This window comes from Oncorhynchus kisutch, linkage group LG30 (assembly GCF_002021735.2).
Source record: "Oncorhynchus kisutch isolate 150728-3 linkage group LG30, Okis_V2, whole genome shotgun sequence".
In the NCBI taxonomy this organism is placed as follows: Eukaryota; Metazoa; Chordata; class Actinopteri; order Salmoniformes; family Salmonidae; genus Oncorhynchus; species Oncorhynchus kisutch.
In genome coordinates this window covers 28107392-28131479 of record NC_034203.2, presented here as the reverse complement: position 1 = coordinate 28131479, position 24088 = coordinate 28107392, and the positions used below count along the sequence as shown (strand labels likewise).

The 24088-nt window shown below is 41.5% G+C and overlaps 1 protein-coding gene across 7 annotated transcripts in view; it reads left to right on the top strand.

Annotated features, from left to right (window-relative positions):
- The first annotated feature begins 350 nt into the window (after nt 1-350).
- Nucleotides 351-24088, top strand: part of LOC109874720 (suppression of tumorigenicity 18 protein) — a 61539-nt gene continuing 37801 nt past the window's right edge. For 3 of the 7 annotated variants that reach the window (XM_031809984.1, XM_031809983.1, XM_031809981.1), the window contains exon 1: nt 18796-18988. In XM_031809984.1, the coding sequence (XP_031665844.1) occupies nt 18829-18988 (160 nt within the window). In that variant the 5' untranslated portion in view covers nt 18796-18828. Of the gene's footprint in view, nt 501-18790; nt 18989-24088 lie in introns of those variants that run through there. The other 4 variants (XM_031809985.1, XM_031809982.1, XM_031809986.1 and 1 more) reach the window with 3 other exon arrangements.

The following is a 24088-nucleotide window of genomic DNA, read 5'->3' as shown; positions in this document are numbered from 1 at the left end:
GGATTAAATTTGAAATCATGTGCAGTTTTTGCATATCTACTGTTTACTTTTTGAAGTATTGTTTTATAGCAGTTTTATTCAGGCAATGATGCTCTGCACACATAGATGCAAAATGTCAAGCAAAGAAACAATGTTCAAGTGCTCAAAAAAAAAAAAATATGCCAGGGAAATCAGGCCATTTTCTGGAAAGCTTAAGAGAATGCATATGCACACAATGCCCCAATTCTCTCTTACTTTGGGCATGGGGAAAGATGAGCACAGGTTTATTGAGAGCCAGAAAAGGGGGCACATAACTCACAAGAGGGATAAACCTGGGAAGTCATGCTGTAAATGTGTTTTACAGGAAACAATGAAAGGAGCAGACAAAGCGATTGTGGCAAAGTCCTTTGGAATATGGAAAAGCAGCTCTCAAAGGTCCAGGACCATGGAGAAGCCGGATGAGTCGTCCGAGGAGAGCAAGGAGAACCTTTCCAGCTGCACCTGTGAGTCCCTGCGAAAAGGTAAGGAACCAACAACTGATGGAGGAAAAGTGCCTCTACCTTATTTCAAATAGTCATAGGCCTATGTCTCTCGGCTTATTTTTCTTGTGGCCATTTTAATTATTACTAGCAACATTGTTTTTCATTTGACTCTCCAGCTAGCCTGCTCTTTCTAGCCAGTGAACAAACAAACAAACAAACCACATTGTTGGGCAGGAGAATTCCTTTTGAGGGAAAGTGTGTCTCCAATGATACCACGCTGCCAGGAAAAAGACAAAGCAAAAAATAGCTAACACAAAAACAGTCACAGGTGCATGGGACTGAGAGAGAACCCAGTGAATGGTCACCGCAGTCCCCAGGAGGTCTTTCAGTGTAAGCCAGTGCAGTGGGTGGACTTCTGACAAGGACATTGGTGAGCAGCCAGGTGGAGTGTGTAACTGTGAATGCTCCTGTTTATTCTTTTCACATGCTAATGTACCTCCAATCTGACTTCTCTATGTGGCAAAAACTTTACTTTTAGTTTACGTTTATCCCCACTAAATATTGTACTACACTTACAAATATAAACTCAACATGCAATGATTTCTTGGACTTGGGCTGGCGTGGTTACACGTGCGTCTGCAGTTTTGAGGCCCGTTGGACGTACCGCTAAATTCTCTAAAACAATGTTATAAGCGGCTTATGGTAGAGAAATAAACATTCAAGTCTCTGGCAACAGCTGTGGTGGACATTCCTGCAGTCAGCATGGCAATTGCTTGCTCCCTCAAAACCTGAGACATCTGTGGCATTGTGTTGTATGACAAAACTACACATTTTAGAGGAGCCTTTTATTGCCACCAGCACAAGGTGCACCTGTGTAATGATCGTGCTGTTTAATCAGCTTCTATATGCTCCACCTGTCAGGTGGATGGATTATGTTGGCATAGGAGAAATGGTCACTAACAGGAATGTAAACAAACATTTGAAAGAAATACATTTTTTGTGCATATGGAACATTTCTGGGATCTTTTAGTTCAGCTCATGAAACATGGGACCAACACTTTACATGTTGCATTTCTATTTTTGTTTATTATATAAATTGTGCCTTCCTGTATTATACTTACGCAAGAATGCATATTCTATTCTTCTTAGCCATTTACTTTATGTTCGTATTTTGATATTTTATTATAACTTACTGCAAGTAAGCTTTTTGTTGGATAGTGTATACCATGTCTATCCTGCACATACGACTAATAAAGAATGCATCTTGAAACTTGAAAAACGTAAAACATACAGAAGCATTTTGATAACTCATTTACATTCAATGTAATAATTGATGATATGCATTGAAATTGAATTAGTGTGCAGGATGGTAATCCAGTGATACATGAAGATTAACAGGCCTTTTTATTGGTACTGTAGGGTCTGACTTTCCATCCTTAATTGATGTAACTCTATTTTGTCCACGATTACAGTAACATGTATTTGGCTTATCAGCATACACTGTTGGCACCAAATATTTGCAAAGGGCAGATCAAATCAAATTGTATTAGTCACATGCACAGGTGTAGACCTTACAGTGAAATGCTTACTTACGAGCCCCTAACCAACAGTGCAGTTTCAAAAAAATATGGATAAGAGATAAAAGTAACAAGTAATTAAAGAGCAGCAGTAAGAAATAAAATAACAATATATACAGGGGGGTGCCGGTACAGAGTCAATGTACTGGGGCACCGGTTAGTTGAGGTAGTATGTACGTGGAGATAGAGTTAAAGTGACTATGCATAGATGATAACAACAGCGATGCGGGTAGAAGTTGTTTAGAAGCCTTTTAGACCTACATTTGGCGCTCCGCAACTGCTTGCCATGCAGAAGCAGAGAGAACAGTCTATGACTAGGGTGGATGGAGTCTGACAATTTTTAGGGCCTTCCTCTGACACTGCCTGGTATAGAGGTCCTGGATGGCAGGAAGCATTGCCCCAGTGATGTGCTGGGCCGTTCACACTACCCTCTGTAGTGCCCTGCGGTCGGAGGCCAAGCAGTTGCCATACCAGGCAGTGATGCAACCAGTCAATCCCCTCGATGGTGCATCTGTAGAACCTTTTGAGGATCTGAGGACCCATGCCAAATCTTTTCAGTCTCCTGAGAGGGAATAGGTTGTGTTGTGCCCTCTTCATGACTGTCTTGGTGTGCTTGGACCATGTTAGTTTGTTGGTGATGTAGACACCAAGGAAATTGAAGCTCTCAATCTGCTCCACCGCAGCCCTGTCGATGAGAATGGGGGGCGTGCTCGGTCCTTTTTTTCCTGTAGTTCACAATCATCTCCTTTGTCTTGATCACGTTGAGGGAGATAGGCTCCACATTCTGTTCACTCGCACCACTATGTGGACAGTATGAACAGAGAAGTATGTGGATTATACAAATAAGATCATTCATTCCATCTAGGTCGATGGACCCACAATTCTGTCCACTTTACCAATACTCCACCTTGTTACTCTCACATAATTTCAACCTTACAGTAAATAGCTAACTTTAAAAGATATCATAAGATTTCATCATAGTAAAAATATTTATCTATCTGTGCATATGTCACTTTCAAATTCAGTTTCTGGAAAGGGATATATGGTTTCTCTGTACTAGAAACATTTCCATACCTTCTAGTGTGAACTCTATTAATAGCATCAAAGGCAGCATTAACATCTGCACCTCTAGCATATTTTCTGTATAACCAACCACCACAAATGACATGCTGTGTTCCTAACCCAGCTTCAACCCTGAATTACTGTGTGCTCAGTGTAATTATAAAGGAGGATTGTTGTCAGGCTATAATGCAGAATGCCAGGTACACACTGGCGGTGTCTCCCATTCCCACCAACTCACAGAGCCGTAACTATGTAGCCTACAATATGTACCCTAATCTCTAAGGTCAGCAGTAATTAGTTTAGATTTCTCTCTCTTTCTTGTTGAAACCTGAAATCAGCCATTTGTCTGCTGATACAAATAAAACATGAGGGAAATGGAGAAAGCGCAATACTTTGGTGCTCCATTCTTCCTAAACCTGTTTAGGTCAGGGAGATAATTCAAGATTAATTTCGAAATTGGACGTCTATCCATTTCCTTATGATGTCGGGAAATGCCTTCAAAACTGTGAGTAGAGGAAACGGTGAGAGCTATTACGGTCAAGTAGGCTTGGGTGGTGTAGATGGCTGGAGGATGGGTGTAATCCCATGACTCTGGGTCAGAATGCTGCGTGTTCAATCCCAGTGGGTTGAAGACAAAATACCTAAAGTGTTGCTTGTTCACCCACGATCATCTCCTTGTATTGGTGGTTTATACTGAAAGACAAATTCCAGAAAAATAGGTTAAAACATGAATGAATGAATCTCCTATAGCTTGTTATTGCCTGTTGACTGCTACAGCTATACTAAAATGCCCACTACATGCTCAACCTGCTTCCAGCCAAACAATGACAATGCAGACACTACAAGATAACAAGCTAGATTTAGCAAACATTTATAAATATAAAATGGTCATCTATTTATTTTATTTTATGCAGACTAGCTATACAATTTGAAAATCTTAACAAATTATCTAAAGTATTATGATTATTTGCTGGTTAAAAAAAGGGGAGCTGCAAGAACATTAGTTTGCCCCCTCTATCTTAATGGAAAGGCAGGGTTAGGTCGTCACTGTGTAGGGTCGTCACTAGTTAACACAGCCACAAAGTCACAAACCCCATCTATTTATACTTTTTCTCTTCTTAAAATTGCAATTTAAATCTCTCACATTTACCCTAACTTTAACCACACTGCTAACCTTAGCCTAATATTAAATTAAGAAGTAAAAGCTCATTTTAGTACTCATAAATTTGTACGCTACAGCCAATTTCGACTTTGACTGTTTTGTTGAATGGAAACCCAAGTGTAGAGACAGAGAAAAGCTACAGAGAAAAGCTATTTGGCTCTCAGACGACTCATGATTAGGAAGAACTTTGCAGCAGGTGTTTCTGATTTAATTAACATGCCATGCTGGTGGTTGTAACATTTTAAATAAATCCAGCCCTGAAATGAAATGTAGGCTGAAAAGAAAGTGCACATCTCATAGGAAAATACACGTAACATGCTGACAACACCACTCGCGCATGTTGATTTTGTCAACCCACACCAGATGCGATCAGGACATGCAGGTTTCTCGGAATCTCTCCTCCTTCAGGCCACTTCTTCTTTGGACTTTATATGGCGGTTTGCAACCAACTTTTTAAGGTGCATTACCACCACCAACTGGACTGGAGTGTCGACCTCAGTTCATCTTTCAATCAACCATGTGGGTATATGCTCCTACAAACCAATGAGGAGATGGGAGAGGCGGGACTTGCAGCACGTCAAGCTTCAAAAATAAACTCAGCAAAAAAAGTAACGTCCTCTCACTGTCAACTGCGTTTCTTTTCAGCAAACTTGACGTGTAAATATTTGTATGAACATAAGATTCAACGAGAGAGACAAATTTTACAAGTTCCACAGACATGACTCTCACAAAAATGTAATAATGTGTCCCTGAACAGGGGGGGGTCAAAATCAAAAGTAACGGTCGGTATCTGGCCACCAGCTGCTTTAAGTACTGCAGTGCATCTCATCATGGACTGCACCAGATTTGCCAGTTCTTGCTGTGAGATGTTACACCGCTCTTCATCCAAGGTGCCTGCAAGTTCCCAGACATTTCTGGGAGGAATGGTCATAGCCCTCGCCCTCCGATCCAACAGGTCCCAGACGTGCTCAATGGGATTGAGATCCGGGTTCTTGGCTGGCCATGGCAGAACACTGACATTCTTGTCTTGCAGGAAATCACTCACAGAACGAGCAGTATGGCTGGTGGCATTGTCATGCTGGAGGGTCATGACAGGATGAGCCTGCAGGAAGGGTACCACTTGAGGGAGGATGACAACAAGCTCAGTCCAATGATAATGTGACACACCGCCCCAGACCATGACGGACCCTCCACCTCCAAATTGATCCCGCTCCAGATTACAGGCCTCGGTGTAACGCTCATTCCTTCGACGAGAAACCCGAATCTGACCATCACCCCTGGTGAGACAAAACCGCGACTCGTCAGTGATGAGCACTTTTTGCCAGTCCTGTCTGGTCCAGCAACGGTGGGTTTGTGCCCATAGGCAAATTTGTTGCCGGTGATGTCTGGTGAGGACCTGCCTTACAACAGGCCTACAAGCCCTCAGTCCAGCCTCTCTCAGCCTATTGCGGACAGTCTGAGCACTGATGGAGGGATTGTGCGTTCCTGGTGTAACTCGGGCAGTTGTTGTTGCCATCCTGTACCTGTCCCGCAGGTGTGATGTTCAGATGTACCGATCCTGTGCAGGTGTTGTTACACGTGCTCTGCCACTGCGAGGACGATCAGCTGTCCGTCCTGTCTCCTTGTAGCGCTGTCTTAGGCGTCTCACGGTACGGACATTGCAATTTATTGCCTTGGCCACCTCTGCAATCCTCATGCCTCCTTGCAGCATGCCTAAGGCACGTTCACGCAGATGAGCAGGGACCCTGGGCATATTTCTTTTGGTGTTTTTCAGAGTCAGTAGAAAGGTCTCTTTAGTGTCCTAAGTTTTCATAACTGTGACCTTAATTGCCTACTGTCTGTAAGCTGTTAGTTTCATAACGACCGTTCCACAGGTGCATGTTCATTAATTGTTTATGGTTCATTGAACAAGCATGGGAAACAGTGTTTAAACCCTTTACAATGACGATTTGTGAAGTTATTTGGATTTTTACAAATTATCTTTGAAAGACAGGGTCCTGAAAAAGGGATGTTTCTTTTTTTGCTGAGTTTAGAACCAAGTTCTATTTTATTGCCTGGCTGCGCAGATGTGTGGGTGCAATGATTGAATAACATGTGTGTGTACATTTATTTTGCAAAGCTTGCGCACGCAACGCGGGCGTTGTGGTCAGCATGTAAGAGTCACGAAAACATTTGAAGTCACACATTCGAATTTGGCACTTCAAATACAGTGAGCTTCAAAAGTATTGGGACAGTGACACATGTCTTGCTGTTTTGGCTCCAGCACTTTGGATATCAAATGGTACTATGGGTAAGCTCTGGCCATCGTCTTTCAGCTCAAAAATGTGCATTTCTATTCGTGTGGGTGTTTTTAAATTCAAAACTTTTGGAGAAATTGAACAATACTGAGCAGCAGCTTCAAAATTTGACGTTTGGCAAAATGGAACAATACAGTGTAGGGTGTCCAAAACACTTCCAAATGTTCTATTTGGAGCAACTTTGAAATGTGGTCTTTGGAGAAATGTGGATGAACATCTAATTCTGCAGTGAGACTGTGAGAGCTTGTTGGCTTAGGTTATGTGACTGAGCCATGGTTGCTGTGTGAAATTGTATCCCGATACTGGCACTGTGTCCTTGTGAGGGAGTCTTGTAAAATGGGTTTACTTAGCGCCTTTGCTGGCATTTTCCGAAGATAGCAAATGCACAAACACTGCCCCCTGATCGTATTAACTGTAAAACAAAGTGATGTAAGTCTTTGTCTGCTTGTGTGGCATAGGTTTCCTCTGTATGAGTTTAGTGGTCAGCTCAAAATGTATGTTGCCAGGGATGTTACAGAACCAACATGCAGTTCAGCCATAAGACAAGTATCACTATATAATATACATGACTGATTGTCTCTTCTGTGGTTTATCATTGGACATGAATTGACTGTAAACGTCTGTCCCCAAAATGCACCATGTTAAACTAGAGACCTGCTGAGTGAGATACCCTTGCCCTTGGGCAACCATCCATGGAAGCAATCTCTTATAGTAACACATACAGTACTTTACATTAAAGGAACTAGTATGAGACAAGTTATTAATACTGTTGCCCTCTTTTGCAAACACATGTCTTGCTGATATGGTGTTCTCCTTTAAGCCCTTCCTATGGACACATTGTTTTTTGCAATCATGCATAAAAACAATATACTGTATAGTATACTGTACAATGCATACAGTACATGGCCCACGTGTACTGTACACCTAGTATTTTACAGAGACTAGAATACCAAGGTGTGGCGAGATCTTTCTTTAATCACTCAATTTACAGTACAAATCAGTTGAAATATCTCCATGCATCCCACTTATTTACATTTGAATTACTACTATTACTTATTTTTGGGATGTGACTATAGCAAGGCCTTGCACTAGAACGAAGCAAAAATACTTTTCCACTGGAGGTTTAGGTGCTTGTTTCTTTTAAATGCCATCATCTTTGCTGAAATCCCCTCTCAAAAGAACCTTTCACTTGCTGGAATAAATTCAAATTAAAATTTAAATCCCTCTTTGCATTTCTTCAGCCTCTTTTAAAATAGCTGCCTCCTTTTAGAAAGCTGTTTATGTAGTGATCTGTTCATAATCCAGTTTGTTTCTCAACAGCGAAAAACACAGAAATCGTATTATCACTATCTTGGAGAGATGATGCGAGAAATCAGGAACTATAAATGTCTGGATCTGTAGAAGTTTTCTAAGTGCAAAAGAACATTTATGATGAACAGTAACATTTGACTTGCAAATATCGATAGTACATTGTATCGAGAGATCACAGAATGTATCAAATACCTTCTGTGATGTTATTCAGAAAACTAGACAATGGCTATACAGAAGTCTCAAATATGTGCTAGGTAGATAACTTATCAAAAATGTTCTCCCATGTGATTTACAGCTTTTGTACTGAGCATATGAAGATTTAACTATTGGCACAATGGGTGAACCTTACATGTCATTGACAATCTTCCAGACTTCTATAAACAAAAACCCTTCCCAATCTCACAAGTCCTTCTAATATTTTGTAGAAATCAAGATTTAATCAAGAATGAAATTAATAAAAACATAAAACAGCAACACATTTATATGGAAGTGCCTTGTAATATCTATCCAGTTGAAAATATGTAAAATAACTGGGAAGAGCCTGTTGGGAGATTTAATTTGCTCCAGCTAGATTGGGTTCATTGTTTGGAAACAAATTATAATTCTGTCTCCAGAAAGTTAACAAAGATCTAAACAAAAGGAAATCAATGGCCAAGCCCATTAATCACTCAAACCAAGCTACTTGTGCTGAAGAAACTTACTTCATAATCAATTTCTTTGTTTTGCTCAAAAGGGCATTTGCATTCTGATTCATGTCAGCAAGCTTATTGTATTGGGCGCAATCAAAATATTGTAAACCACATTAATGAAAGTATTTTTGTATTTTCAAGTGTCTCTGAATAGTCATCATGAAAAACGGTGGCTGTCTTACAAACTGCTGTAAAAAGCTGTTTTTAACATGGACCACTGCGCTACTGATAAGGGTCATGTGTTGATTTGTCAACAACAAATGGTATCGAGGTGGAACATTGTGCCAGACTCTTATGTCTAGTGATTTAAGACTTATGATTCTGGCATTGATAATACTGACCTTTAAGCACAAGTACAAGCAATCCAACTCTGCAGAGTTTCTGCTAAAGATCATTGGTTATAAAATCGAGACAAATCTGTGAGCTACAGAATGCGTTGCTGAATGCTACTTATTATTCATTATTATTATTATCAAGACAATCTACTGCTCATCAGCATGATCATTACAGAAGCCACAGACTCACCTGTTGCCATTGTTTGTGGTCATTATTTTGCCTGGCCATCCCAGGGGAGCCACTTTGTGGATGGGTCGGGGGTTATGTCGGTCTGTTGCCACGAGTCAATATCTGAGACTGCTAGTGTCACGTTCTGACCTTTTATTTCCTTTGTTTTGTATTTATTTAGTATGGTCAGGGCGTGAGTTGGGTGGGCAGTCTATGTTTGTTTTTCTATGTTTTGGGGTATTTCTATGTTTCGGCCTAGTATGGTTCTCAATCAGGTGGCAGGTGTCATTAGTTGTCTCTGATTGAGAATCATACTTAGGCAGCCTGGGTTTCACTGTGTGTTTGTGGGTGATTGTTCCTGTCTCTGTGTTTTGCACCAGATAGGACTGTTTTAGGTTTTCGCATGTTTGTTGTTTTGTTAGTTTATCCGTGTACAGTTTCTTTATTAAAGTACAATGAATAACAACCACGCTGCATTTTGGTCCGCCTCTACTTCACCTAAAGAAAACCGTTACAGAATCACCCACCACAACAGGACCAAGCGGCGTGGTAATGGGTAGCAGCAGGAGCAGCGTAATAAGGACTTCTGGACTTGGGAAGAAATCCTCGACGGGAGAGGACCCTGGGCAAAGCCAGGGGAGTGTCGCCGCCCCAAGGTGCAGCAGGAGAAACGGCAGCAGGAGCAGCGAGAGGAATGGGCATGGGAGGACGTATTGGACGGAGAAGGACCCTGGGCTCAGCCTGGAGAATATCGCCGCCCCAAAGAAGAACTGGAGGCGACAAAAGCGGAGAGGCGCTGGTATGAGGAGGCAGCATGGCGACGTGGATGGAAGCCCGAGAGTCAGCCCCAAAAATGTCTTGGGGGAGGCACACAGGAAGTGTGGCGAAGCCAGGTAGGAGACCTGCGCCAACTTCCTGTGCTTACCGGGGGGCTAGAGAGACCGGACAGGCACCGTGTTATGCTGTGAAGCGCACGGTGTCCCCAGTGCGGGTGCATAGCCCGGTGCGGTACATTCCAGCTCCGCGTATCGGCCGTGCTAGAGTGAGCATTGAGCCAAGTGCCATGAAGCCGGCTCTACACAGCTGGTCTCCAGTGCGTCTCCTTGGGCCGGCTTACATGGCATCAGCCTTGCGCACGGTGTCCCCGGTTCGCCTGCATAGCCCAGTGCGAGCTATTCCACCTCGCCGCACTGGCAGGGCGACCGGGACCATTCAACCGGGTAAGGTTGGGCAGGCTCGGTGCTCAAGAGCTCCAGTGCGCCTGCACGGTCCGGACTATCCGTCACCACCTCCACGCACGAGCCCTCCGGTGCCAGCCCCCCGCACCAGGCTGTTTCTCCGGCTCATCCTTACAGGGGCTCCCGGCTGTCCAGCACTGCCGGAGCCTTCCTCCTCTCCAGCGCTGTCGGAGTCTCCCGCCTCTCCAGCGCTGCCAGAGCCTTCCTCCTCTCCAGCGCAGCCGGAGTCTCCCGCCTGTTCGGCGTTACCAGAGCTCCTGCTCCTCAGTCCAGAGGTGCCAGAGCTACTCAGTCCAGCACTGCCAGAGCCTTCCTCTCCAGCGTTGCCGGAGCTTCCCGTCTGTCCAGCGTTGCCGGAGCTTCCCGTCTGCCCAGCGTTGCCGGATCTTCCCGTCTGCCCAGCGCCATCTGAGCTTCCCGTCTGCCCAGCGCCATCTGAGCTTCCCGTCTGCCCAGCGCCATCTGAGCCACCCATCTGCCCAGCGCCGCCTGAGCCACCCGTCTGCCCAGCGCCGCCTGAGCCACCCGTCTGCCCAGCGCCGCCTGAGCCGCCCGTCTGCCCAGCGCCGCCAGTGCCGCCAGTCTGCAAGGGGCCGCCAGTGCCGCCAGTCAGCCAGTCAGCCAGGGGCCGACAGTGCCGTCAGTCAGCCAGGGGCCGCCAGTCAGCCAGGGGCCGCCAGTGTCGCCAGTCAGCCAGGGGCCGCCAGAGCCGCCAATCAGCCCGGGGCCGCCAGAGCCCCTCAGCCCAGAGCCGCCAGAGCCGCCAGTCTGCAAGGGGCCGCCAGTGCCGCCAGTCAGCCAGGGGCCGCCAGTGCAGCCAGGGGCCGCCAGTGCCGTCAGTCAGCCAGGGGCCGCCAGAGCCCCTCAGCCCAGAGCCCCTCAGCCCAGAGCCGCCAGAGCCCCCCAGCCCAGAGCTTCCACCCCTCTGTCCCGAGCAGCCCCCCCTCTGTCCCAAGCAGCCCCCCCCTCTGTCCCGAGCTGCCGCCCCTCTGTCCCGAGCTGCCGCCCCTCTGTCCCGAGCTGCCGCCCCTCTGTCCCGAGCTGCCGCCCCTCTGTCCCGAGCTGCCCCTCTGTCCATTGAGAAGGGTCGCCGTGGTTAGGAGGCCACGGAAGCGGACAATAAGTCAGACTAAGACTATGGTGAAGTGGGGGCCACGTCCAGCACCAGAGCCGCCACCGAGGACAGACGCCCACCCAGACCCCCCTGGAAGTGGAAGTGGGGGGGGTACTGTCACATTCTGACCTTTATTTCCTTTGTTTTGTATTTATTTAGTATGGTCAGGGCGTGAGTTGGGTGGGCAGTCTATGTTTGTTTTTCTATGTTTTGGGGTATTTCTATGTTTCGGCCTAGTATGGTTCTCAATCAGAGGCAGGTGTCATTAGTTGTCTCTGATTGAGAATCATACTTAGGTAGCCTGGGTTTCACTGTGTGTTTGTGGGTGATTGTTCCTGTCTCTGTGTTTTCCACCAGATAGGACTGTTTTAGGTTTTCGCACATTTGTTGTTTTGTTAGTTTATCCGTGTACAGTTTCTTTATTAAAGTACAATGAATAACAACCACACTGCATTTTGGTCCGCCTCTACTTCACCTAAAGAAAACCGTTACAGCTAGAGTAGACCCAGTTGAAAACCAGTCCCCAAGACCCAATACTTAGACCCAGAACTAGACCTAGTGTTTCAAAACTGTGACAAGATCAAGACAGTTTAAATGTTTAAATGTTGAAAATGAGATCCAGGCCAAGACAATTGTAAGAAGTCAGGCATCTTTTTCCTAAACATAAGCCATTGCATTGCCTACCAGCTCACAAATAAGGGAAACAAGGCACCCTGGCACTTGTGCATTAAATCATTCCTTCCTGGCCACATAACTCTGGCAAGAGGAGGTATTTAGCGTTATGTCTTGACCACAAGTTGAGTGACTACGAAGACTATGTTGTCCAAACATTAGCCCAGACCAGAAGTATTGGATCCAAAGACACCGATCCATACACCTTGGGCACTGAAACCCTGGTCCATGCAGTCTTAAGTGGTGTTGACCTAGACCATGAGATCAAGTCTCCATCTTTGCTACATTTCACTAAAAGATGAACAACTAGTCCCTTTTAATATCACCTAGCATACTACGATATTCAGAACTGTTGAGCATACAACTTTTCCCAGAGATTGTGTATGCCATGGTAAAGCACGAAAGAACAGTCAGAAACTTTTGTCTGCAATCTGACTTCTTCACTACTACAGCAGCAGATCACCCAATGGTGTTATGTAGATTTTTAATCACTGCAGTACCTCAAGTCCTAGAGTCGCGAGGTTGTTATTAAGCATTGGGGGTGTGTCTTTAAAGGTCGCCCACCGTTATACCCTAGTTATCCCCAAGGGGAATGTAGGGTAGTACTAATTGTTTCTTTAACTGTGATTTAGTTACATGCGGTGAAGATAATGATCCCCATGGAAAATGTGCTGTCTTTTCAAAGACACTTTCCCTGCCTGTTGACCTCAACATAAGGATAGTTACACATCCTGGAGCTATATCATCAACATAAGGATAGTTACACATCCTGGAGCTGTATCATCAACATAAGGATAGTTACACATCCTGGAGCTATATCATCAACATAAGGATAGTTATACATCCTGGAGCTATATCATCAACATAAGGATAGTTATACATCCTGGAGCTATATCATCAACATAAGGATAGTTACACATCCTGGAGCTATATCATCAACATAAGGATAGTTACATATCCTGGAGCTATAACATCAACATAAGGATAGCTACAGTGGGGAGAAGTATTTCATACACTGCCGATTTTGCAGGTTTTCCTACTTACAAAGCATGTAGAGGTCTGTAATTTTTTATCATAGGTACACTTCAACTGTGAGAGATGGAATCTAAAACAAAAATCCAGAAAATCACATTGTATGATTTTTAAGTAATTCATTTGCATTTTATTGCATGACATAAGTATTTGATCACCTACCAACCAGTAAGAATTCCGGCTCTCACAGGCCTGTTAGTTTTTCTTTAAGAAGCCCTCCGCCCTCCTGTTCTCCACTCATTACCTGTATTAACTGCACCTGTTTGAACTCGTTACCTGTATAAAAGACACCTGTCCACACACTCAATCAAACAGACTCCAACCTCTCCACAATGGCCAAGACCAGTGAGCTGTGTAAGGAAATCAGGGATAAAATTGTAGACCTGCACAAGGCTGGGATGGGCTACAGGATAATAGGCAAGCAGCTTGGTGAGAAGGCAACAACTGTTGGCGCAATAATTAGAAATTGGAAGAAGTTCAAGATGATGGTCAATCACCCTCGGTCTGGGGCTCCATGCAAGATCTCACCTCGTGGGGCATCAATGATCATGAGGAAGGTGAGGGATCAGGCCAGAACTACACGACAGGACCTGGTCAATGACCTGAAGATAGTTGGGACCACAGTCTCAAAGAAAACCATTAGTAACACACTACGCCGTCATGGATTAAAATCCTGCAGCGCACGCAAGGTCCCCCCGCTCAAGCCAGCGCATGTCCAGGCCCGTCTGAAGTTTGCCAATGACCATCTGGATGATCCAGAGGAGGAATGGGAGAAGGTCCTGTGGTCTGATGAGACAAAAATAGAGCTTTTTGGTCTAAACTCCACTCGCCGTGTTTGGAGGAAGAAGAAGGATGAGTACAACCCCAAGAACACCATCCCAACCATGAAGCATGGAGGTGGAAACATCATACTTTGGGGATGCTTTTCTGCAAAGGGGACAGGACGACTGCACCGTATTGAGGGGAGGATGGATAGGGCCATGTATCGTGAGATCTTGGCCAACAACCTCCTTCCCACAGTAAGAGCATTGAAGATGGGTCGTGGCTGGGTCTTCCAGCATGACAACAACCCGAAACACACAGCCAGGGCAACTAAGGAGTGGCTCTGTAAGAAGCATCTCAAGGTCCTGGAGTGGCCTAGCCAGTCTCCAGACCTGAACCCAATAGAAAATCTTTGGAGGGAGCTGAAAGTCCGTATTGCCCAGCGACAGCCCCGAAACCTGGAGGATCTGGAGAAGGTCTGTATGGAGGAGTGGGCCAAAATCCCTGCAGCAGTGTGTGCAAAACTGGTCAAAAACTACAGGAAACGTATGATCTCTGTAATTGCAAACAAAGGTTTCTGTACCAAATATTAAGTTCTGCTTTTCTGATGTATCAAATACTTATGTCAAGCAATAACATGCAAATTAATTACTTAAAAATCATACATGTGATTTTCTGGATTTTTGTTTTAGATTCCATCTCTCACAGTTGAAGTGTACCTATGATAAAAAATTACAGGCCTCTACATGCTTTGTAAGTAGGAAAACCTGCAAAATCGGCGGAGTATCAAATACTTGTTCTACCCACTGTACATATCCTGGAGCTATATCATCAACATAAGGATAGTTACATATCCTGGAGCTATATCATCAGCATAAGGATAGTTACATATCCTGGAGCTATATCATCAGCATAAGGATAGTTACATATCCTGGAGCTATATCATCAACATGCACACAGTGCCTTCAGAAGTATTCATACCCCTTGATTTATTCCACGTTTTGTTGATTTCCTTTCTCTCCCATTGACAAACAATAACCCATAATGACAAAGTGAAAACATGTTTTTAGCAAATTTATTGAAAATTAAATGCAGAAATATCTCATTTTCATAAGAATTCACACCTTTGAGTCGATACATGTTAGCATCACCTTTGGCAGCAATTACTGCTGTGAGTCTTTCTGGGTAAGTCTTCTAGGAGCTTTGCACATCTGGATTGTACAAAAAAGTATTCTTTAAGCTCTGTCAAGTTGGTTGTTTATCAATGCTAGATAGCCATTTTCAAGTCTTGCCATAGATTTTCAAGACGATTTAAGTCCAAATTGTAACTAAGCCATCTAGGAAAGAGGACAGAACCAAGTTTTCCTCTAGGATTTTGCTTAGCTCTATTCCATTTCTTTTAGCCTAAAAAACTCCCTAGTCTTTGCCGATGACAAACATTTCCATAAAATGATGCAGCCACCACCATGCTTGAAATATGAGGAGTGATACTCAGTGATGTGTTGTTGGATTTGCCACAAACATAATGCTTTGTGTTCAGGACGTAAACTTCCTTTCTTTGCCACATTGTTTTCCAGTTTTACTTTAGTGCCTTATTGCAAACAGGATGGATGTTTTGGAATATTTTTATTCTGTACAGGCTTCCTTCTTTTCAATCTGTCATTTAGGTTAGTGTTGTGGAATAACAACAATGTTGTTGATCCATCCTCAATTTTCTCCTATCACAGCCATTAAACTCTGTAACTGTTTTAAAGTCACCATTGGCCTCATGGTGAAATCCCTGAGCGGTTTCCTTCTTCTCCGGCAACTAAGTTAGGAAGGACGCCTGTGTCTTTGTAGTGACTGGGTGTATTGATACACCATCCAAAGTGTAATTAATAACTTCACCATGCTCAAAAGAATATTCAATGCCTGCTTTATTTTTTTAATGTTTTCATCTACCAACAGGTGCCTTTCTTTGTGAGGCTTTGGAAAACCTCCTTGTCTTTGTGGTTGAATCTGTGTTTTTAAAAATATATTTTTAACCTTTTATTTAACTAAGCAAGTTTGAAATTCACTGCTTGACTGAGGGACCTTTATATAATTATCTGTATGTGTGGGGTACTGAGATGAGGTAGTCATTCATTAGTCCATGCAATTTATGACTTGTTCAGATTATTTTCACTCCTGAACTTGTTTAGGCTTGCCATAACAAAGTGGGTGAAAACTTATTGACTGAATACATTTCAGCTTTCATTTTTTATTAAGTTGTACACATTTCAAAAAATACAATTCCACTTTGACATTATGGGGTATTGTATGTAGGCCAGTGACACAACATCTAAATTGAACCCATTTTAAATTCAGGCTGTAACACAAAATATGGAAAAAGTCAAGGGGTGTGAATACTTTCAGAAGGCACTGTATGCTCTGTTGCTCTTTATTTGCATATGCAAATTGATAAACCATTTTTTAATTCCAATAATTTTATGTGACTATTTCTGAGATGAACAAGGCATCAAGTGGTTGCACAATGGCAGACAGATGAGTAAATGGGGTTTCACACTATAAACCAGGAGGTGGTGATGGGCTATTCCTATTATTTGAGCACAATTCTGAAGCATTTTATCTTAAATTAAGCTCACTTTATTTTAGTATATAATGATTTCAACATTTTAGATTAATGACTGAATGAATATTCATACCTACTCTGTTGTATTACATGGAAACCTAGAACTAGAACCAGCTTTGGGTTGCCGGTTGCCTAGATTTGAATTGAGATTGTTTTAAAGCATCGTTGGTTGACTTCATAAAGATAATTTATTGTTCTTACAGTACATTAGAAGAATTCCGGAAAACATAATATTTGTGTAGGCTTTACACACAGCCCGTATCGTGCTCAAAAACAATGGGGTGCTTTGACATTTCACTTCTTTGCTTACATAATTTGCAGCAGAATGCAAAAAGCTTTTAGACACAGATGTGACCCGTTGTAATACTTTTCTAAATGCAATCAAACACTTTCTACAAACATGAGCAGGACTTTTTAAATGTGAACCCTTGTCTGACATGTAATTTCATCCAACCCACTCCTCTTTTCATTCCTCCGCTATCTCCCCTCAGTTTTCCTGTTGATGAAATAGTTTTGAAAAACACTATATGCTGGTTCATGGGTCATGTTGTAGGCTTTGGAATAAACCTTTTTGTAGATTAATCAGGGACAACGCATATTTTTGCGTTTTACTTTCACTGAATTTGTGAATAACTGAGCTGCTGGGCTTACTACACTGTCCTCTGTAATGTTTTTCATTTAGTTAGGATTGCTGTCTTACAATAGTTCAGGACATGACGTAATCAGTACTTTCTTGGACAAGCGCTTAAGATGTTCTTTCACTATGATTGTCTGCATCAGCTAAGAAAGAAAACATGTTTTTATTATTATATGATGTTGAAAGTGATGGCTCTATGCTTTCATATTTTCTAAACCACCAACACACACGAATGGTGCATAAGAAAGATCAAGCAGAACAAGAATGTACTCTTGACGTTCCGCTTTTCAGTATGTACCATGAAATGGCTCTTGAAAGACAGTTTCAAAATGAAACGTTAAATTAGGCATTAAACAAGGTGATGATCAACTGCCAAACCTTAAGTAATGATATGCCTCAGCCATCCTCAAGTCCCCAGCCTTGCTTATCCAAATTGCGCAGATATCAAAAAGCACAGAAATGACATTATTATTATTATTATTATTACACACTGTGTTCACATGTCTCACCCCAGAGACTGGGATGACACAACCTAGAGATAAGCGTGTTTTGGGTGGCCTCTGTCATCAGCTGGGGAAGGAGATGCTTGCATCTCTAAGAGGCCCCCTTATGGGTATCACTTATTTTAAATTCTAAACCGCGGCCCCCTACCCCCATACACCCACTCTCCACTCCCCCGCCCCTCACCTCTCCTCCCGCCCCAGGCTCCACCCAGAAGTGTGGCTTGCCTTTGTCATTGTAATCTGGCCCTGTTTGCTAAACGCTTCCAATGTTTACTCTCTGCTACGGGGGCTTGTATTAACAGGAGTCAGCAGGATGCGCATGACATCACTAGCGCTGGGGCTGGGGGGCTTTTGTAGGAGCTGCGTTTGTGATGTTTCGAGGCCCCTGTCTTCTCTCCCTTTATTCCCCATTTTCTCTATCCAGGCTTGTCTAATGCCTGAGCTAACTCAGGAGGCTAACATGGCCTACAGGGAGGAATTACACCTAATTACTTAAATAACTGCTGTGCAGCAGCTAGCCTTCCTTCCTTAGTCACCAAAAATCATTTCCAGGTCCCTGGCTTTTAATGATAGCTAGTCCTCTCTGGTAACAGAAAAGATCTAGGACAAAATGGGTTTTCATTCATTCAAATAGGAGAGAGGGTAATAAAATAAGACAGACAGGTACTAAGATACAGAAGGGGAAAAAAATTCCAATTAACCGACAAGGCTTTCATGACATATACTTTGGTTGTTGTTGCCGTAGCGATAAAGTCGCAGACATTGAAACTCGTCTGTTGAGCCATTGTTATCATCCCTGGCCATCTGCTGCCGAGGACTGACATTCCTGCTCATTTGCATGATGAGTGATATGGGAAGCTTGGGAGGGCGTATGCCCCAGTCAGTCCTATGACAAAGCAAGTGAAAGTTTTTGAAGCAGAATGTAAGGGGTAAGAAAAACAATATATATATATATATATATATATATATATATATATATATATATATATATATATATATATATATATATATATATATATATATATATATATATATATATATACTTATATATATACTTATATCAAGCATGTGTGTGTGTAGAGGGCTAACGCATGCATCTGCCTCCCTGTTTGTGTGTTTTGCGGATGTGGGAGTAGAATGAGGAGGGGGTTGTCTGCTGTTGATGTGCAAATGTGCATCATATTGAAGGACTGTGAATGGGGAGGTGTGACGTAAAAAGGGACCCGAACGCAGGTGCTTATCTCCAGGCTGTCAAAGGCATAGTATGTCATATTCCTGGGGACTACCTTTCAAAGACACAGCACCAGCTCGGCCATCAAGCGACTGGGGGGAAATCAAACTTTCTGGATCATAGAAGTAGGTTTGTGTCAAAAGTAATTTTATAATAATAATAATAATAATAATAATCTATAGTGGTTATGGTGTTTTTCGTTTTTTTGTCATTGACATCAAGAGTGTGAGTGCATGTGAAAGACAAGCATTTTATCCTCTTGATGTTTGATGCTGCCATATGACTTCATAAAAAGGTCATATATATATATATATATATATTTAAAAGTTAATGCACATGTTTATTGCTATAGGACAGTAACTACTAATGTGTTAAAACGTTTGCTATAATTGTACAATATGAATACAGAAATAATATAAATTGTTATATTTATAAATGTCATACTTCAAGAAAGTATCTGTCTGCTAAATACAGGATTGTTGCCATGATGTGGATCAGTGCTCTTAGTAAAAGTGCAGCTTCTACAAGGGTCTCAGACCGCTAGAGAGGACATTATATTGCTCAAATGGGATTTTAAGAAGCACAACCTATATTTGGATCATCCAGATAGCGTTAAATGCTGTCGACACAAATGCTGTATGTTTAATTCAGGTAGAGTATAAGCTAAGGTCTTAGAAGAACACGTTAGTATTGTGTTGAAGGCAATGCTTTGTCAGGTTGTGCTGGGTGAAGGTTGCATTAATGCTTGTTGAAATCCTGTTGTATTCTAAATGCTGTATTATGGTCGATAATGAGTGATCATTGAGACTTCTGTGGCAGACATGGTCCAGATCTTACACTTGAACAAACTCTGAAGAGACACAGTACAAGGTCTCCAGGGAAACTGTTGATTTAGTGGGAAGGATGGATGTTTCAAAGGTTTATCATCAGGACCGTCAATAGACTTAGGCCTATGCCTTGGAAGGGCAAAGATAGAAGAATATGTTAAGGGCTAATTTGGAAGAAAATGTATACATTTTTTCATAACATACTGCAGCTAGGGATTTTGTCAAGACAACTGGTGGGTTGATAAGTGAGTTGTGTATTGAGAAAAACAACTTGTTTTTTGAGGCCTTTGCATAGGCCACATGATTAAATGAATATATTTTCAGGCGTAAGAATACTTTAATTCTAGTCAGTTCCCTCCAGCGGAAACTTATTTTCAAGATGTCATTTAAAAAAATGGTTGTTTGTGTAGTTCTCTCTTTGCAACCTACTATGTTATTTTAAGCTTGAGTAAGTGTGCAGAGCAAAATGAACATCCCAACTTGTAATTTAAATAGTCTGTTCCTGTTGGAACGGTTTAGAACATACATTTGAATAGATGTTAGAGATTTTCAGAAATTTCTCAAATATTACATTTTGTGTCATGTTTATGAAAAACCATACTGAAACAAACCAAAAAAATGACTTTTTAATCAACTCCCAAATCGCTGACTCCCATTTGAGCTGTGATATTTCAACAAGGCAATGTGATATACAGACCAATATGCCATGTGTAATATATAATATGCCAAATATAATATATTTCATCTTCCATGTATAATATATAATATGCCTTGTATAATAATTATTGCTGCAAGGTGAAATCTTTTCAAAGTTAGGTATGCCCAATACAAAGAGTTGGAAATGTGATAATACTGAGACAAACCACTGAAATCATGAGCCACAGTTACAACAACACAAAGATGACAAATGATATGGTATTGAAGTGAAGTCATCTATCCCCTTGCTGTACTGTATACAGCCCCCTTCCTGCTCCAAGCAGGATACTAATACAGTTGCTACACAACAGAGTAATGTTAGATATCTTTGCCTGCACTCCAGTACGACAACAGGAGCTGTCCATGGTACCTAGAGTATAAAGACTGTGTCGTCCAGAGGGGGAGGTGAAATTACAAACTTCAGTTTATTTGTGTAAAACTTGAATATTTAGTTATATGATGATAAAATTATTGTTCTATAGGATATCAAGTGCCCTGCTGTGACTTGTTAACTTTGTCACTTTTCACTTCACAAATATTTCCATAACTCAACAAATAGATTCAAACAGAGTTATTCAAGAAAAGAGCACTCTTTACTTTTCAATTTCCAGATTGAGTCAAATATAGAGAAAGTAGCTGTCATGCATTGTGAAACACTGCAAGCAGCAAAGAGTTACAGTAGCAAACATGGTGGTAAATATCCATCCAACATGTACTGTGTTACCTGTTTTTCCCCACTCAAACTTCACTTAGTTAATCTAGGAAAATGAATTATGTGGATTTAATTCAGCAAGGTTTCAGAAATGTTCCATCTGCTCTTGAGCAGCTGGGGAAAGGATAAATGTAATTAATTACTTCACTTTTGAACAGTATTCCAGAGAAAGTGTGATGTTTGTATGATTGGGAATACATTTGCAATCCTAAATGTACAACATAAATATGTATTTGTTATGACAATGCTGAATGATCCCTTTTGCTGCGTGTGATTTGTTTGGGCCAAATTAATATCACTTGAATTGACAGAAAACAAGTGTTTTTAATGTCTAAAACAGGCCCTCTAATAGATCTATAATGCAGAGGATTTCAGAAAGGAGGCATAAAAATACTATCTGTTTAGTAACCCATGTTTGTCCTTTGGCTATATCAACTTAATTTGAAACCCACATAAATATATGCAATGGATTCTATATAATGATAAAGCAGTACTCCTCTGAAGATAAGTTTACTTAAGGTTATATCTGTTTTAAAATGAGTCTGACTGGGATAGACTATACTTTCCTGGTTGCCATGTTGCAATTAGAGGTTTCCTGATGCACAGACTATGAAGTATTTAGTGATAAATAGGAAATATTGAAATATTATTTAAAACATATATAGTAACCTAACCAAGATCATCTGAATATAATTGATCTATAAATACATTACAGGTAGTATTCTTTTTAAAGAGAATACATGTCAAATGTAATGTTTTTTTAGTGAGGGGTTTTATATGCTTGACATGGTGGCGCTATAAGCAATGTCCCTTATTAAAATTACATGGGATTTTTTTCAGCTCTTTTTTTATTCAAAATATATTTTAGAATTTACCTTGATTGTAATGTTACCTCATTGGCTGTGGTTTTGTTTGTTGGCCTAACTATAAAGGATCTGCTTGTACCCTTGTGGGTTGAGAAGAATTAGGATTTATGAATTTATTTCCTCTGTTGTATTGTTTAAACAGCTTTGGTTTAGTTTTGATCCCTTCCTCTTGCCTTTGAGGCTGTTCCACGGTGTCAGCTGTTGACTGATAGTAAGAGAACTGCCTCACAGTGTGAATGAAAGAAAACTAGCGGTTGGTAAACACTGATAAGGGATAAATAGAAAGCGGTCAGGCAGAGATAGTTCTGTGGGAGCCCAGATTGTGTGCGGTCTGTTAAAATGAGATTCTGAGCCTGTCCTTTTTATTCTCCCCCCCCTCTGCTGCGTTTGTCTGGAAAATCTCCAGTGACCCTGCACAACAGTCCCAGGCTGCACTATTCTCTTTTTGTGTTTTGTTTTCTAACAAGGGTCAAGTTGGCCAATAGACATGTCCCTGATGCTTATAGACAGCTGTCATGACTGCAAGTACTTACAATAACTAATGTTACATGGAATTATAGTTCTGCTGCACCAGAAACACAGCATCAGGGAAATAGTGAAAAGATAAGTAAAATGTCTAGAACATTCTCTGAAAATGTCCAGCCTTTGTCTGTTTGACATTTTATTGTCGAATGGTTTCACTTCATGTTTCTTCACAATTTCTTTAAATGTTTTTTTTTTATCTACTTGTGTATGAAAGTTTTGGAATGAATTTAAATTAAATGTTGTACGAGTTAATACTAATACTACAAACTAATGCACATGCTTACTTACAGTACCAGTCAAAAGTTTGGACACACCTACTCATTCCAGGGTTTTTCTTCATTTTTACTGTTTTCTACATGCTTCACGGTGGGAACCACACGTACAGAGATTATCCATTCGTCTTCCCTACATCTCACAAAGACACTGCGGTTGTAACCAAAAATCTCATCAGTCCAAAGGATAGATTTCCACTGGTCTAATGTCCATTGCTTGTTTCTTGGCCCAAGCAAATCTCTTCTTCTTATTGGTGTCCTTTTAGTATTGATTTCTTTGCAGAAATTCGGCCATGAAGGCCTGATTTACACAGTCTCCTCTGAACCGTTGATGTTGAAATGTGTCTGTTACTTGAACTCTGTGAAGCATTTATTTGTGCTGCAATCTGAGGCACAGTTAACTGTAATGAACTTAACCTCTGCAGCAGAGCTAACTGTGGGTCTTCTTTTCCTGTGGCTGTCCTCATGAGCCAGTTTCATCATAGCGCTTCATGGTTTTAGCGATAGGACTTTGGGTATTGACATTTTTGGGTATTGACTGACCTTCATGTCTTAAAGTAATGATGGACTGTCTTTGCTTATTTGAGCTGTTTTTGCCATAATATAGACTTGGTATTTTACCAAATAGGGCTATCTTCTGTATATTACCCCTATCTGGTCACAACACAACTGAATGGCTCAAACACATTAAGAATTAAATAAATTCCACAAACTAACTTTTAACAAGGCACACCTGTTAATTGAAATGCATTCCAGTTGACTACCTTATGAAGCTGGTTGAGAGAATGCCAAGAGTGTGCAAAGCTGTCATCAAGACAAAGGTGGCTACTTTGAAGAATCTCAGATATATTTGGATTTAACACTTTTGATTCCACACATGTTATTTCATAGTAGAATGTAGAAAATAGTACTAATAAAGAAAAACCCTTGCATGAGTAGGTGTCCAAACTTTTGACTGGTACCTGAGATACATACATAGATACTGCATGTACATACATACATACATACATGCATGCATACATACATACATACATACATACATACATACATACATACATACATACATACATACATACATACATACATGCATACATGCATACTGTAAATACATACAGTGGGGCAAAAAAGTATTTAGTCAGCCACCAATTGTGCAAGTTCTCCCACTTAAAAATGAGAGAGGCCTGTAATTTTCATCATAGGTACACTTCAACTATGACAGACAAAATGAGAAGAAAACAAATCCAGAAAATCACATTGTAGGATTTGTAATGAATTTATTTGCAAATTATGATGGAAAATAAGTATTTGGTCACCTACAAACAAGCAA